This window comes from Lissotriton vulgaris, chromosome 3_1 (genome assembly GCF_964263255.1).
Source record: "Lissotriton vulgaris chromosome 3_1, aLisVul1.2, whole genome shotgun sequence".
NCBI lineage: Eukaryota > Metazoa > Chordata > Amphibia > Caudata > Salamandridae > Lissotriton > Lissotriton vulgaris.
Genome location: NC_141689.1, coordinates 904,147,040 through 904,164,826, shown reverse-complemented (window position 1 = coordinate 904,164,826; position 17,787 = coordinate 904,147,040). Strand labels below are relative to the sequence as shown.

General features: G+C 45.8%; 1 protein-coding gene across 1 annotated transcript in view; it reads right to left on the bottom strand.

Annotated features, from left to right (window-relative positions):
• The window catches only part of PGM5 (phosphoglucomutase 5), an 832,754-nt gene extending 821,259 nt beyond the window's left edge, over positions 1-11,495 (bottom strand). Inside the window, exon 1 of the mRNA XM_086961233.1 lies at positions 10,610-11,495. Coding sequence (XP_086817359.1) covers positions 10,610-10,867 — 258 coding nt within the window. The 5' untranslated portion in view covers positions 10,868-11,495. The remainder of the gene's footprint in view (positions 1-10,609) is intronic.
• Positions 11,496-17,787: the final 6,292 nt, after the last annotated feature.

The window sequence follows — 17,787 nt, the reverse complement described above, 5'->3', positions numbered from 1 at the left end:
TACCTGAGCTGAAGTGCTAACCAGTAAGAGATCCTTGCCATTTGTTAGATGGCAATCTGTAAGTATCTTTACAATCTTCAGAGTTAATGAAGAACGCTATTGACTTTTTAGTCCATTCTGGTGCCCTGTTTTGTTATGCTTGGGAACTAAAACACAAATATTTCTAATTGTTTGCTTTGTGTGGCATCAAAGAAATATTCATCCCAACTGTGTCACTTAGCCAGTGGTTCTCAGTCCCAGAGGCCGTGAATACTAGATTATCCATGTGGTAACCGTTTACAGAACTTTTGCTGAGTGATGATGCAAGCGGCAAGAAATGTGAGGATCTTTGTTCACATATTGATGGCGATTTAAAAAAAAGTACACTCTACTGCATTCTTATTTTTACAGGAAAGCATGACTGCAGTAGTGGACATAATACAAAAAACTAAGGTCTGTAAACACCCTTGTCTGCCAAGTGTTCAGCATAATTTGTGTAGATGTGAAACATCTCCTTGAGAGTAAGCTGGGTGACACTTTTAGTGACTTTTGCACTGCAACACGTTTGATGTTAGAGTGTCTGCCACTCGGAAAGCAATGAAATGTTGAGTAGCAATTCAAGAACTTTTATTTTACAATGTATGAGAAATAGCCCTTCACCAATCATGGCATTGGCAGTCAATGAAGCCTCACTGTGGTACTCTGCACAAGTTATAGATCCCTTCCGTAAAGGGAAATTTTCTCCAGAGTGTCAAAAGTGCTGCCTCATTTTTGATTGCTTCAATACCTCAGAGGACATATGCGCACAGTTCAACACATAGAATCACAATCTTCAGATGCACCAGTATCGGCATGGAAAGCTATGCCAGTGGCCAGAGAAAGCAAATTGTGTACTGGCTATTTTGGCTTGCCTGTTGCAAGTGCCAATTTTGAGAGGGCCTTTTCACAGATAAAAGTTGACATGAGAAGGAAAGAGCGAGCGTGCATGACGAAAGATTCACTGTAGAAGTGTTGTATGGTGTACTATGATAAGTTTTATTTGTAAAAATGCATTTGGACCTCCTATATGCTTTACGTACACTGTCTATATACCATGCAATATCAGTGCAGAAAGCAAGCAATAATAAAAGCAAAAAGTTCCATAAACACCGGAAGAACACTGTTTCTGTTGTTTTTAATGGCGCGAAAATGTGTAAACACTGATAACCACTGTTTTTTTAGATATCGAAATCACTGGATAACACTGAAAAAACCCCACCAGAATTTACCAAAAATAGAAACTGAAAACAGGAAAGACTAAATATGACTAATGTAGTATTTACTCTTCTCTAGGTTAGTGAGATGCTTGTAGTTGGATATAGCTTCCTTGTAAAGGGTCTTCTCTCTACAGTTGTAGTTTCTACACCAGCGTCTCTCAAGGTTCCTACAGCGTTGTTTTTCCATTCTAAGGGACTCGGAGAACCAGAGGGCTGTCGGGGGGATTCTAATTTTTACAGATTTTTTTCCGAGGTACTAAGGCGTTGAAGGCATTGTTCAGCCATTTAGAGTAATTGGCTGAAGCCAGTGTGGGGTCTGGAGATGGGTTATAGTTGGTGGAAGAAAGATGTGTTTGGAGGATCTCTTTGTCCAGGCAGCTCCAAGATTTAAATTGTGAAGGCGGGGATGGCGCTGTCAGTAAAAGGGTGGTTTTATTCTGGATGTCAAAGAATATAGCCCAATGATCAGTCCATATCAGAGGTAAGTTTTTTTTTATAGATATGAGACTGTTGTTCGAGAAGAGTCCATCTAGTGTGTGCCCAGCTTTGTGGGTAGAGGTGGTCACCAATTGTAGTAGGTTCGCTGCCTCCAATTCGGTAATGATAGTGGAGATCCTTGTGGACCGCCCTGATCGCAGCCACCGATGACATCCGAGCCCTGCTCGACAACGGAGAAACAGTAGCCCTCATCCTCCTAGACCTCTCCGCGGCCTTCGACACTGTCTGCCACCGTACACTAGTTCAGCGCCTCAGCAACGTCGGAATCCAGGGGAAGGCACTGGATTGGATCATCTCCTTCCTCGCCGGAAGGACACAGAGTCCGCCTCCCCCCGTTCAGATCAGAAGCCACCGAAGTCATCTGCGGCGTTCCTCAAGGCTCCTCGCTCAGCCCAACCCTCTTCAACGTCTACATGAGCCCCCTCGCGGACATCGCACGTCAGCACAACCTCAAAATCATCTCCTACGCCGACGACACCCAGCTGATCCTCTCCCTCACCAACGACCCGGCCACAGCCAGGGCCAACCTTCACGAAGGGATGAAAGAGGTAGCCGAATGGATGAAGAACAGCCGCCTGAAACTGAACTCGGACAAGACGGAAGTCCTCATCCTGGGATCCTCGCCCTCCGCCTGGGACGACTCCTGGTGGCCCCCCGCCCTAGGCCGCGCACCCAAACCGACAGACCACGCACGCAACCTGGGCTTCATCCTGGACTCCTCCCTCTCCATGACCAGACAAGTCAACGCTGTGTCCTCGTCGTGCTTCAACATCCTGCGCATGCTACGTAAGATCTTCCGGTGGATCCCCACCGAGACCAGGAAGACGGTCACCCAGGCCCTCGTCACCAGCCGTCTGGACTACGGCAACTCCCTCTACGCCGGAACCACCGCCAAACTCCAGAAGAGACTCCAACGGATCCAGAACGCCTCAGCACGACTCATCCTGGACATCCCCCGTCGCAGCCACATCTCCGGACACCTGAGAGGCCTGCACTGGCTCCCGGTCAACAAGAGAATCACCTTCCGTCTCCTCACCCACGCACACAAAGCCCTACACAACCAAGGCCCAGGATACCTCAACAGCCGCATCAACTTCTACGCTCCCAAATGCCAGCTTTGATCGACAGGCCACGCTCTCGCCGCCGTCCCCCACGTCCGAAGAGCCACCACAGGGGGACGGTCCTTCTCCTACCTCGCCGCCAAAACTTGGAACTCCCTCCCGACCCACCTCCGCCTGACCCAGGACCACCTCGCCTTCAGGAAGCAACTCAAGACCTGGCTGTTCGAGCAGTAGCAGACCCCCCCCCTAGCGCCTTGAGACCCTCTGGGTGAGTAGTGCGCTATATAAATGCCGCGATTGATTGATTGATTGATCTCAAGGTCCTCATGGGATTCTAAGTGGAAGTTGAAATCACCTAAGATGGTGAAGGCATCTTCTCCTGCTATAGGTTCTATTAAAGTGCCCATATCGGAAGATAATTTTGCGCGGGATTGTGAGTGATTGAGTATTATGGTGAAAGTGACTGCTTCGCAGGACAAGGAGGGGAGTATCTCTGTTTTGACTAGGTATTTGTCTCGGTATATGATAGCTATGTGATTACGACATACATTGCATTTTGCGAGTCCTTAATAGCGATTCGCAAAAAATCGCTATTAAGGACTTGCAAAACAATGTTTTAATACATATGCCCCAGGATCTCTTGCCACGGAAAAGGCAGACAGCTTCTACCAGTATGCTGGAATGCTTGCTTTTTATTACTTAGTTGTGTAAAGCAGATGCTTTAGCCTTCAAACGTTTGTGGCATTTCCTATTCATGCCTCAGTACCTTTCTTTGCACTTTGTAGGCATTATCGGATTGATTTTTTCAACTTAATGAATTTGGTCATAATGATCAAATTCTAAATGTTGTAATAAATATTGAATGCTACAAATAACGTTTATATACAAGAGCTATGCTATATTTTACTACTAACCGAGCCACAACAAGTGGAGTTACCTTGCAGACAACAGGGTCATGGTTTCAATGGTAAAGCAGGTGCAGTGGCACCAGGCCCAAAAGCTGTCAGAATTCCTCTAAACACCCAATATTGCTATATTTTACTACTAAACAGGCAGTCACAATTGTGGTTACCTTGCAGTTGAAAAGAGCCTGATTTAAATGGTGCAGCAGAAGCAGAGGCACCAGGCCCAAAAGTTGTCAGAACTCCACTAAACACCAAATATTGTTATATTTTACTACTAAACAGGCAGTCACAAGTGCAGTTATCTTGCTGGCTACAGGGTCAATATTTCAATGGTGCAGCAGGTGCAGTGGCACTGGGCCTAAACGTTGTCAGAACTCCTCTAAACACCGAATAATGCTATATTTTACTGCTATGCAGGCGGCCACAATTGCAGTTATCTTGAAATTAAAAGGAGCTTGCTTTGAATGGTTCAGCAGGTGCAGTGGCATTGGGAAGCTCTAGGGACTCCACTAAACGCAGAATATTGCTAAGTGTTACTACTAAACAGGCAGTCACAAGTGCAGTTATCTAGCAGGCAATATGGCAATTATTTGAATGGTGCTGCAGATGCAGTGGCACCAGGGCCAAAAGTTGCCAGTACTCCTCTAAACGCCAATTATTGCTATATGTAACTACTAAACAAGCAGTCACAAGTGCAGTTACTTTGCAGGCACTAGGGTCATGATTTCAATGTAGCAGCAGGTGCTGTGACACTGGGGCCAAAAGCTCTAGGAACCCCTTTAAACACCAAATATTACCATGTTTTACTACTATACAGGCAGTCACAAGTGCAGTTATTTTGCAGGCACAAGGGACATGATTGTAATGGTGTAGCAGGTGCAGTGACACCAGGCCCAAAAGTTTCAGAGCTCTTCTAAACACAAACTTACTATTACATCAATTGATTCTATTTTTTCCGGTCTCATTTCATTTTTCAAAATGTTGCTATTACTTACTTGTACTATACCACTAGTAGCAGCACAATATATTGCCATTTTGTACATAAATAAGACATAACTTTAACAGACTTTCTGTAACTTATATTTTACAACTACTCAGCAAGCTACAACTTACAAAAAAAACATTTACCAATGCTTGCTGTATCTCCTTCTGTGTCTCTTTCTCTCCCTCTTTCTTATCTCTCTCTCTCTCTCTCTCCCTCTCATTTTCTGTCTCTTCCCCCTACTCTAAGTGTCCTTTTCTCTCTCACACACTATCAGTTTATCTCTATCACTCTCTCCCTCCCTCCCTCTTTCGGGCTCACTCTCTCTGCCATTGTCAGTGTCATATTCTCCCACAAATACACAATTCTCTGTTTATTTGCCCCCTCATTCTTTTACTCTCTTCACTACCTTCCTTTTCCACTGTCCCCATAATTTAGTCATAATCTCTCTTCTCTCTCTTTCTCTGTGTACTCTGTCCCCCTCACTTTCTCATTATACTCTCTCACTCACTCTCACTAAACTCGTCACTTTCTCACTCTCTTTCTCCTCCTCTGTCTGCTTGTGTACCTATTTCTTTCATACACTTCTTTACATGACAAATCCAGGTCACATGTGGATGTGAAAACAAACATTTTCCACAACAAGAAGATATCGAGCATTGGCAAAGCCAATAGGTCTCCCCTTTGGGACACACTGGCTCTGCCAACGCCTTTTAGAAATGCTATACAGCAGTGGTCCCCAATATTTTCTATATAGGGAGCTACTCATGATGAAGAAAAAAATAATCCTTGGGTACTAATCTGTTTCAACAGGGTGGCAGTGGTGACCATGTCAGGTATCAAAATAATGACCACACTTTGCAAGATTACTGGTAATGACCAACCCGATTTATGTCACAATATCGAGTGACAAAAGATCATCATACCAAAACATCATATTCAGAATACTGATTAATACAATATCATGGCATTTTATACATATAAAAAAAATGTTTCATATTCTTAACTTCATATCTACGTATCTTGACCATATATATCTTCAAGCTAAACAAATGTGAAGATTAGAATGTAAAAAAAACTATGCTTACTTGGAACACCAAACACTCCAGCACATAAGACAGAGTTACTAATACCAAGGCAGCGAAATCCTAATCAATTTCAAATACCAACACTTGACTAATGAAATAACAGCCACAGTAGCAAGTGTGCACTAGAACAAAGGAAATACAGTCATAAATCTCGACCAACTCTGTATGAACTATCATTGAAAGAGCAGCTTGAAGTATGTCTCAGTGGTTCAATGATTTTATTTCCAAACATCAGCATATCAGTTTCTCAGAATACATGATACGGATATTCACTTTCCATTTTGAGTTAACACACTCATAGAAAATCTTGTAGAAAAAAACCTCAATGTTTTCCTCAAAAAAAAGTTTTCATGCATGGTGCCCACGTGTCAGGGTGTGAGTTCCCTATTACAAATGCATTACAATGACAGATTCTGTACCAACTACTCAGGTATTACCCAGTCACGGCTGCAACCTGGAACCAGCAGCGGAGGGTGGGTTGGTGTAGAGGGAAGGGAAGGGGCAGGACAGAGGACTATCACTGTAAAAAAGAAAATCAGGTACCTTCTGGCCGGCCAGCTGGCCGGCCACCGCAGCCTCTCCTGCGATCTCTTCCTGGCTTCTTGTAAGGAACAGGAAGGAAGAAGCACCAGGGCTCCAACGCTCCCCACAGCCAATCATAACGCTGCAATGCAGCATTGCGATCTGAGCGCTGTGACATGGCGCTCAGCCAGGGGCTATAGGGGTGGGCATGTTTACAGCCTGCATGGAGAAGGGAGGAAGTGCACATGACTGGTTTGGGCGGTCTGAGAGGGCCAACCAAACAGTCATTGCGCAATTAGGAAGGTTGTACCCTCATCCCCTGCTCTTCAGCCCGACCCCCTCACGCAAGCTGCCGCAGCAGGTGGGCAAAATAAAATGATAACATTAATTATAATCTTTTCTTTTTCCTTTCTTTTGCTGCTCAAAGGCAATGAAAACACGATCTCCGCCTTAGCGGAGGAGCCTCCGCTAGTATTGCCCATCATATTGCCAAAGATGCCCACATTTTCCCAAGAGTGCCATTCATTATGTCTAGGACACAATTTTGCCAGTCATGTACATTAATGATCGAAAGATGGTCATGATTATTTGACACAAGGCTACAGTTAGGCCAATCATTCACACAGTTTGGCTTGGATAGTTGCTAATATGGTCCAGGGATGCCCAACACATGTCTAGATTTACCAATATTATGTCAGTGTCAACATTATTTCAGGAATAGTTACACTTTTTTCCAATATTAAACCTTTATTGTGGAGGCACTGGGCACATTTGGTGTTCGCTCCAACAAGGAACGGTTTCCAGGGAGACAATCTTTCCAGGAGAGACATGATGCCAACATCAAAGACCACACATCCATGCTACTGCACATATATGTACACATGCACGCAATAACATATAAACAAATGCAAATAAATACATGCACACTCCGCTACCACCATCTGAAACAAACATGCTTGTTACCTGTCTCCAATATCAATCCAGCCTCTGCTCTCCTTGCATACAGGACTGTTGATGATTTCTCACATACTTCAACTATGTCTCCAGCAGTCATGCATTTTAGTGACTCTACTCTGGCTATTGTTGGCACTTATTTTATGGCCCCACATAACATGTATGCTATGACTGCTAGAGTGGGGATTGCAAAGCGACCTTTCTCCTTGTGGCTTTGCTAAATTGAGAGGGAAGACAGATAGTCATGTTGCAAGAACTGCAGGTTCTCACACTGAATATTTGTGTGTAAGTTTGTGGCCCAGATATCAGTTTGGCTTGTGGCCACTCCAAAGGAAACAGAGATGTGCAGCTTTGCCTTCTTTAATATAGCTAGACCCTCTGAATTATGAACTGTCCTGGGCTGCACTACAGGGGCTACTTCCAGAGTACCGTCAAGCTACCAGTAGCCCCCGAGCTACCCGTTGAAGATCCCTGCTACACAGTGTTAAGAAAAAAGGCAAAATGCGTTTTCCAATGTTGTGGGGCATCAGCAAACAAAGAAAAAGAAACAAGGTGCAGTGATGCAACCACTGCTTGTGGTTGCGTCATTTGGCTGCTGTGTGCATGCATGAAAAAGCACATGCACATGCATGAGTCACAGGTAAACGCACGCAAGCAGAATGGCGAGGGCATCATTTGCTTTGCTTTTTTTGTTTTCTGATGCAAGACATTAGACACCACTTGGATCAGTACATACAAAATTAAGACTTTTTTGCACAAAAGCAAAACATAAATACAAAAAAGGCTGGGATTTGAAGGTGCAACTGAATAACTAGTGAGAGGAGAAGGTGAAGGAGGAGGGAGAGAGAAACAAGGGGGAGAAGAGCAAGAGAGAGTAAGGACAACATGGGGCGGGGAGAAGCAAGCGAGGTGGAGATACACTTGAGATGGAGGGAGAAGTGCACATAGGAGATAGCAACAGGGGCATGGGAGAGAGAAGAACACCAATTAGAGTGAGCAGCACAGGACATGCATCATGCAAAATCAATTTCTAAAGTAGTTCTCTTAAAAAAGCAACAACATTTAAGTGATAATTATGCGTCTCAAAATCTGTGCTGGCACTCCTAATAGGGTGTTTGTGTACTATCCAAACACTATTGTAGTTAAGCACACAGCAACATTAGGAAAAGTCCACAAGTGAGATTTTGGGGCAACAAGAGAAACTGTATTAACCCATTGACTGGCATTGTAGCAGGGAATACTTCAACAGTGCACAGTAACTTGTTAAGAAATATGAAAATGTAGGTTGCCTACAAAAACGTAAGTCTCACTCCACAATGGGTAGATGTGTTTTATTGTATATGTTCAGACTGAAATTATGAGCGTTGGCAGAAATTGGACCGGACTCGCCCTCAGTGAGCCCTGATTCACTAAGATTTGCCTGGGTGTGACTTACTCTTGATTTCTGAATTACTCGGGAATTTTCAGGACTAAGTCACTCCTGCTCATAGTAGGAAACTATGGGAGTTATGTAGGACTATGACCCCCCCTTGAACTCACACAACAAGGCACACTACCCTAAAATTCTATTGGATTAAAGTTCAGCAGACCTGAATTTCATGGCCCAAAATGCATCAATTCAATTGATTTCAAGTGGATCACTATCCCTGGAACCCTGCACTACACCTCTAATGATAGATCACTTTCATCAACTTCCATGGGTTTGTGATGCCTGAAACTCTGCATTATGGTTCTAAAAATAGATCACCTCCATCAACTTCACTGAGATTGCATACCCAGGAAGCCTGCATCACACACTGAAACAATGCATCACCTATATTAACTTTGATGAGATCACCCAGAAAACTTGCATCGCACACCAAAACAACCTATCACCTACATTAACTTCAGTGAGTTCACCCACCTATCAAATCTGCATCACACATCGAAAAGATATATCATCTCCACTACCTTCAAGGGGATCATCTTCCAAACAAATTTGCTTCCATTCACCCACTAAATCACTTTGACTTCAGCGTGTTCATCGTCCCAGCAAACTTGTGCCATGCCACTAAAATTGATCATTTCCTTTTACTTCCCTTTTAATGGGGGTGACAGTCCCAACAATGGTTTGTCACAAGGCAAAATGGATCAGCTCTACTAACCTTGATAGAATCAAGACCCTTGGAAACCTGCAACAGGCTCCAAAAAATTGATCAGTTCTTTACACTTTTATGGGATCATCCTGCCAGAGAACCGGTTTCTCACTAATAAAATTGGAACCCCTTCAGCAACTTCAATAGAATCACCTTGCCACTAAACCTGCATCGTGCTGCCTAAAACAGTACACCACCACTGGGCTCAGTTTCACCTTGTAAACCTGTTTAAAGGCCCCATAAGGGATCATCTTTGTTGAGTTCAGTGGAATACCCTACCAGCAATCCTGACCCCGCTCACAAAAATGAAACATCAATATCGGCTTCAAGTGGATCATACCTATCTCCAGCAAAGATGCATCCTTCTCCTGCCATAAATCACTTAAGTTTACTTCAGTGAGATCCCTTTCCCAGCTAAATTACACCCCACCTAAAAACAGATCACCTAAATTAATCTCAGTGGCATAACTGCAGCCACAAACTTTTAGCACATTCCTAAGAATGGGTCGGCTTAGTTGGGTGCTATCCTCTAGAGAAACATGTATCCCTCTCCCAAAAATGGATAAAATCCATTGACTTCCATGGGATTACCCTCCCAACAAATCTGTATAATTCTCTCCAAAGGGATCACTTCTACTGACTTCAGTGGGGTTCCCCTGCCCAGAAGAATTACACAATACACCAAGACAGAGCCCCCGCATTCACTTCAATAGATCGCCATTTCAGACAGATGTGCACCATGCTCCCAAAAATGGATCACCTCTGTGGATATCAATTGGACCACCCGAGCATATCTGCAGCACACTCCTAAAACATATCACTTCTGTTGACTTCTATGAGACAATGCTCCTGGCAAAGCTATAGCACAGCACAAAACAGATCAACTACATTCACTTCTGAGGGGAGCTAAACATTCACCATCATGAGTTTGAATCCCAGCAAGGCAGACTCAGTCTTCCATCCTGCCGAGGTAGGTAAATTAAGGACCATAAACTGGGCAATAATCCCATCTGTTTTGCAGTGCTTTGAAACGACAGAAGTGTGATATACAGCGCTAAATACAAATCAGGTTATTATTATTATTCCAGTGCACTCTCCCTCCCAGACATCAGATCTGACTTCACCCACCTGTGAGAATCAACAAGCCCGTTCCCCTCGAACTCGGACCCGCTTTCAAAACGCCCCACCCCGTGCCCGCCCCACCTATGCCTCGCTTCCCAGGTTCTCACCCCGTTGGCCGCCGCCATCTGCACCACGGTCTCGGTGGCCGCCCTGCCCAGGTACCTGCCGTCTCCGCCGACCACCATGGTGCAGCCCTGGCGGTCGCGCAGGTCGATGGAGGACAGCACGCACTGGATGTAGTTCTGCAGGTAGTTCCTGCGGCCCTCGAAGAGGGCGACCGGCTGCCGCAGCCCGCCAGCGCCCGGCTTCTGGTCCTCGTAGGGCACGGTGGGCACGGTCAGCACGGGGATGGGGGTGCCTTCCATGGCCAGGCTCGGGTGCCTTCCTGCGCCTGCCTCTTGCGGGGGGCTCGCCGACTTGCCCTGCCCAGCTGCACCTCTGTGCTCTGAGGAAAGCGGTCTTGCCACTGCCGGGCTAGTCCCTCCCAAGCCTGTACAAGGCTTCCAGCGATTAAACAAGTTTATTCCTCTGAGGGCGGCGGCACTTCTGATGTCCCGAAGCCACAGAAAAAATGTTCTTAATTGTTCCTCTGTTCCGGGCACTCGAGTGATCCCACACAGTCTCTGAAGGTCTTCCCTCTCGCACCAATGCACTGTTGTAAAATATTATCCTACGAATAGTGAGCGTAGTACCTAAAACAACTCAAGTTGTTTGAACAGCCACTGAGGAGAAATTATCGTAATGTGGAGGCGAAGTGCGTTTTCATGTCCTCTAGGCTGCCGAGGCTCCTCGGACTGTCAAACTCCTCTCGACACTCCCTTCCCCTCAGCTGTGGGAGTTTCCCTGTGTGCAGGCTGCCTTCCCTGCCGAGTTACCACCCCGCCATGCCCCCTCCCCGGTAAGCGGGCAGCGGGCCCTCTCTCCTAAACAAATGCGAACCTTCGAACAAGAGGGCAGGAGCTGCCAGAAAGGGCGCAGAGCCGGGCCCCCTCTGCCACTGACAGCGGTGCGGCCCAAAAATAGCCCTGCCGAAGAGAGGCTGTGAATTGTTGTCCTGCGCTGCCAGAGTCGTGTAATCTGATGCGGTTTTGTGTGCATTAAACATTTGTTCACTGATATCAAATGCTGTCAACCATTCTCCCTTCACACAGCAGACCAGTACTGCAAATAAGTCATTCTCAAAATGTGAGATTTGATTTACTAAAAAACATGAGGTCCTGTTCTTTTACCAGGTACACCATGATGCGAAGTACTGTTTATTAGTCATGTGGCGGTAATATATATATATTTGATCTGCCACAACGTCTCCTGGAGAAATTAGATAATCCAGTTTTTTTTCCATTCCTTGCCAATGAAACTAATTTGTTTGGCTACTGCATTCCACTAGCGCACTATTTTACATTATGCTATTACGAGCTGCCATTAACTTTCTGCAGACTCCACCCACGCCTGTGTATTGGAAGACATGATTGACTTCCACATTAAACACAAATGAAACAAAAGAGCCTGGAGCTCGACCCGTTAAAAGTGTGTGCTTCCTGTAGAAAAGTAGGCTTTGCTTTAATCGCTACCCCCATTTTTTGCTTGGTGTCAGTATGTTTTTGACTAGTCTGACTGGGATCCTACTAATCAGGACCTCAATCACTGTGTTCTTCCCTAAATTGACCATGGTTAGTACTTCTGTACATCCACAATTGAACACTGGTGTACCCTTGTAAGTCCCTAGTATGCTGTACTAAGGTACCCAGGGCATAGGTACACCAGGTTCTCCCATGGGTCGCAGCATTTATTGTGCCATCCATTAGATGGGAAGCAGCCTTTATAACACAACTGTTACAACGCATGCCGTTGCAACTCAAAAGGTGTGCAGCAGTGGGTAGAAGGTGTTGGATTTCACTCCAACACCTTCCCTTCTGTTGCACACACTGGAGGTGGAATAGAAAATGTATCTATTCCAACATCCAGCGCTCCCCCACAGAAAATCGGGGTTAAGTTTGGGGTTGCAATGGCATGCGATGTATTGGCATGCATTGTAACGTTACATATCCCCATTTGACACCACTTACACTGTGACTGCAGGCCTGCAATTGCACCCGGTTAGCTGGTGCTTGCACTCCTCACAACAGATGTAAGTCTTCTTATATTTGAGGTCACTACACTTAAAGTTGATACATTTAGACCTGGAGAAGGGTGGAAAACCCTCTACCAAGTCAGGAGGATGGAGAGGTTCTTCCACTGGCTGGAAGACGTGCTGGAGGGATACGTCCTCCCTACTTAATACCAGTCAAACAAAGTATCTAGCCCTGTATGTGTATGAAAAGTGGGGCACTACTCTCCTCAGGTGGTACACCATCGGTTTAAGGGCAGGAATGGAAAAAAAATCCTCTTTGTTATATAACCCTCACACACTCTAGTAGTGTCATGCTTCATCATCGGGTTCACCCTTACTCCTAAAGGTCAGGGTGGGCTCAACCATATTTCAGGGAGTACTTAAGAAAGGTAGACCAGAGGGTTTAAAGATTAAAAATCCTCCTTTAACTCCAAGGTATCCCTTTATTCGTGGAGTTACTGGGGATATTAAAAAAAAGAGGGGAAATAGGGTATTGAGGATATTATGGTCCTATGACCCTAAAGCCAACATGTCTTTCGTCAGGGCAATTGAATATTCCTCCCCAGTGGTTTGAGGTTCTACCTATTTTTAAGGATGATGTGCAGGAATCTGCACCTAAAACGAGCAGGTATATACTTGCCCTTAGTCTGGTTCTTCTCTTGTTTTATGGTGTTCAACCTGAAAATAAAGAACAGTTTTTGGAGTGTCTCTGTATGTGCCTGTATCATACTGCGTGATTAATCACTCTCGCTTGTGGAGTGTCCATGCGCAAGCATGCATTATTGACTGTAGATTCATTTTTCAGTGATTATTGGGTATCTTGTTTCCCAATCAAACTCAGATTAGTGGTTGTGTTATTTCCACATTCCCATCTATCTCGTGAACAGGATGGGACACTGCACTTAAAGACCTAATTCAAGAATGGTGTGAAAATACGGGTAAATGTTCCATTAAGTTAATGCATACCCTGATTAAACATGCCAAGATAAAGATGAAACAGCAGACCGCGATTATTGATCGGATCATGAAGGAGTTCGAAATGCAGAAAAAGAATACATTAATAAAGAATCTGCTGATGAAGATGGAAAAGAACATACAGAATTATGATGAGGCACAGACCACGGAAAGAAAAGCATGGAAATTCACTAGAGACAGGCTGGATTACCAACATGGCCGAATATTCCCTTTCGCGAAAAGATTTGATTATCTGAGAATAAAAGAGAAAGTGGAAAGACCCTGTGGTGAAAGACCCAGTGAAAGTGAAATGAGTTCAAAGGCAGGCTCAAGTACAGATGAAGCTTCTGCAGAACAATTGTATTTTCTCCAGTAACTACGATTATTATGGATGTCGGTGCGACAAGTGGGAGGACACCAAGGAACACGAAATGTAAAAAAAGGGAGCAGAACAAGGAGGGACAAAAGGCAGAGGGAACCAATCAATCAATCAATCAATCAATCAATCAATCAATCAGGGAATTTGTATAGCGCGCTACTCACCCGTTAGGGTCTCAAGGCGCTGGGGGGTGGTTGCTACTGCTCGAACAGCCAGGTCTTGAGTTGCTTCCTGAAGGCGAGATGGTCCTGTGTCAGCCGGAGGTGGGTGGGGAGGGAGTTCCATGTCTTGGCTGCCAGGTAGGAGAAGGATCTTCCTCCGGCGGTCGCTTTGCGGACACGTGGGACGGTGGCAAGGGTGAGGCTGGCGGAGCGGAGCTGGCGAGTTGGTGTGTAGAAAGCGAGGCGGTTGTTGAGGTACCTGGGGCCCGCGTCGTGGAGAGCCTTGTGTGTGAGGAGTCGGAATGTGAATCTCTTGCTGACGGGGAGCCAGTGCAGATTCTTCAGATGGGCGGAGAAGTGGCTGTGGCGGGGGACGCCCAGGATGAGTCTTGCCGAGGCGTTCTCTATGCGCTGTAGCCTATTCTGGAGCTTGACTGTGGTTCCGGCGTAGAGGGTGTTTCCTTAGTCTAGGCGACTGGTGACGAGGGCCTGGGTGACCGTCTTCCTGGTTGCGGTGGGGATCCATCGGAAGATTTTACGGAGCATGCGCAGGGTGTTGAAGCAGGACGATGAGACGGCATTGACTTGCTTGGTTATCGTGAGGGAGGAGTCCAGGATAAAGCCCAGGTTGCGTGCGTGGTCTGTGGGTTTGGGGGCGGTGCCCAGGGCAGGTGGCCACCAGGAGTCGTTCCAGGCCGAGGGGGACGGTCCCAGGATGAGGACTTCCGTCTTGTCTGAATTCAGTTTCAGGCGGCTGAGCTTCATCCATTCCGCGACGTCCTTCATTCCTTCCTGGAGGCTGGCTCTGGCGGTGTCCGGGTTGTTGGTAGGGGAGAGGATCAGCTGTGTGTCGTCGGCGTAGGAGATTATGTTGAGGTTGTGTTTCCGTGCAATGGCCGCGAGGGGGCTCATGTAGACTTTGAAGAGGGTGGGGCTGAGTGAGGATCCTTGTGGGACGCCGCAGATGACTTCGGTAGCCGCGGACTGGAATGGGGTGAGGCGGACTCTCTGGGTTCTACCGGCGAGGAACGAGATGATCCATTCCAAGGCCGCGCCTTGGATTCCGGTGTCGCTGAGGCGTCGTATCAGGGTGCGGTGGCATACCGTGTCGAAGGCTGCTGAGAGATCCAGGAGGATGAGTGCGGTGGTTTCCCCGTTGTCGAGCATAGACCTGATGTCGTCGGTGGCTGCGATAAAGGCGGTCTCGGTGCTGTGGTTTGCTCTGAATCTGGACTGTGACGGGTTGAGGGATCCGTTGGTCTCGAGGAAGGCGGAGAGTTGTTGGTTGACAGTCTTCTCGATGACTTTGGCGGGACACGGGAGGAGCGAGATGGGCCAAAAGTTCTTGAGGTCCGTGGGGTCCGCAGTGCGTTTTTTCAGAAGGGCACTGAGTTCGGCGTGCTTCCAGCTCTCCGGGAAGGTGGCTGATGCGAAGGAGCTGTTGATGACATCGCGGAGTTGGGGTGCGATGATGGAGTCGGCTTTGTTAAAGATATGGTGTGGGCATGGGTCGGTGGGGGAGCCGGAGTGGATGGCGCTCATCGTGCAGGCAGTATCTTCGGTGATGACCGGGTTCCAGGTGCAGAGGGTGGCGGTTGGGTGCGCTGGTTCGATGGTCGGGTGGTTGGTCTGTGCGCCGCAGCTGTCATGTATGTCGACGATCTTGCGGTGAAAGAACGAGGCGAGGGAGTCGCAGAGGTTTTGCGAGGGTGTGATGTCGTTGTTTCAGGCGCTGCGGTTGGAGAGCTCTTTAACGATGCTGAAGAGTTCCTTGCTGTTGTGGGTGTTGTTGGAAGGGCAGCTGGTGACCTTAACAACAAGCTCCGAGAGGTAAAAATATAAATGAATAATTTATTGAGCATGAAATCTACAGTGATCAACTTATGAAAAACCAGCTCAGCCCCAATCAGGAAAGGATTTAAAATCTAGCACTCACCTTTTGCCCCACAGCAGTTTCCGATTTTTCTGATACACAAATAGAGTTGTATAAATACATTAGGAAGTTAAAATTACATGCATTCTTTCAGTGAGACCAAAGAGATAAAAGCGGGAAAACTCAGGAACAGAAATCCTCCTCCTTTAAATTAAGTGATATATCGGATCTATTGGAAATCTAAGACCTGGTGAATGGATCAGATCAGAAATCCGAAATCATGTCACAGCCGAAAAACAAGGTAGTCGAAGAATAAACCAGAGAAGTGGTACAACACATGGAAAACACTTAGGAGAGAACTATGACTAACGCCGAAAAATTGAATCAGATGGGCTTCATCACAGATGAACCAGACCCGAGTGGATATAAGACAAAAGAAAAATGTTGCCAACAGCTACCTCCGGCAATAAAATTGATTGGTTTTATGAACTAAGCATTAATGATTTGAATACATTGAGACATACATGGTGCAATCTAAAGGATCAGGGGAACTACTTTTTTAAAGATTGGCAGGATATTATGGCACTGAAGAAAGATCCCCCCTTATCATAAAATCGTCTGATAAGGGAGAAAATATTGTTTTAATGGACCGAGAACTATATTTGAGGGAGGCTAGGAGATAACTTAATAACTCTGTCCATTGCCAATGTCTCTCATGCAATCCACTGAAGGGAATGGACAAGGAATTCCATCTAAAGCTCCAGATGTGGTATGACGAAAATCTATTGGAATGGGAGAAGAATAAATATTTCAAAACAGAATATGCCAGAGTAGCCACTTTTTATTTCCTACCGAAAGTCCATTAGAATATAGAAGCTCCACTGGTAGCCCTGTGGTATGCTCCATAGGCTCACTATTAGAAAACTGCTCACAATTGATTGATTTATTCTTACAACCTTATGTTACATTGTTACCCTCATATCTAAGGGACTCAATGGTTTTTTTTTTACAAAAACTGGATGGCATACCATGGAAAACAGAGCATGTTATGCGGACTCTTGATGTAATTTCTCTTTATACATCTATCAATCATAAAGATCTCATCTCGGCATGCAAATACCTCTTGAAGACCAGACCCATTAAGTTCTTGGAGCACACCCAAATGGTGATTGATATGTTGGGAGTATGGCCTTACTCACAATGTGTTCTTTGTTAATGGACAATTTTACGTCCAATGACAGGGCACAGCAATGGGCACCTCCTTCATCCCTGCAATGCAAATTTATTCATAGGGTGGTGGGAGAATCAGGTGGCGTGGATTGAGGATAATAATGTCTTTATAGAGAAGGTCATGCTCTGGTGTCATTTCATAGATGACATTCATCCTGTGGGATTTTTTTGTTTAAATGTGTTTATTGGGTTTTAGTTTACATTATGCAATCAACATGAAAGTAGTTATACAGTACATTCGTATATGTCCACAGGAATACAGCATCAATACAGACCAAGTGATTTTCATCATACAGATAGGCATGGGCCGAGTGGTTGATGCAAATCGTTCAGTTCGGTAGAAGACATCGAGAGATCCCGGGAGGGTCCGTGGCCTACCCACAGGGCAGGCATAGATCTGCTGCGTTATATGACACATTATGTATGTTGGTGTGGTGACCCTGTGACGCGTCAATCTATCATGCAGTTGTTCTATAGAGCGCCAACGAGGTCAATCTGAAGCATAGCTGTATGTGTCGTCAGGGCCCACAGATCAGTGGGTCCGTCCATAAACTAGTGGTGGAGGGTAGATCTTCTCC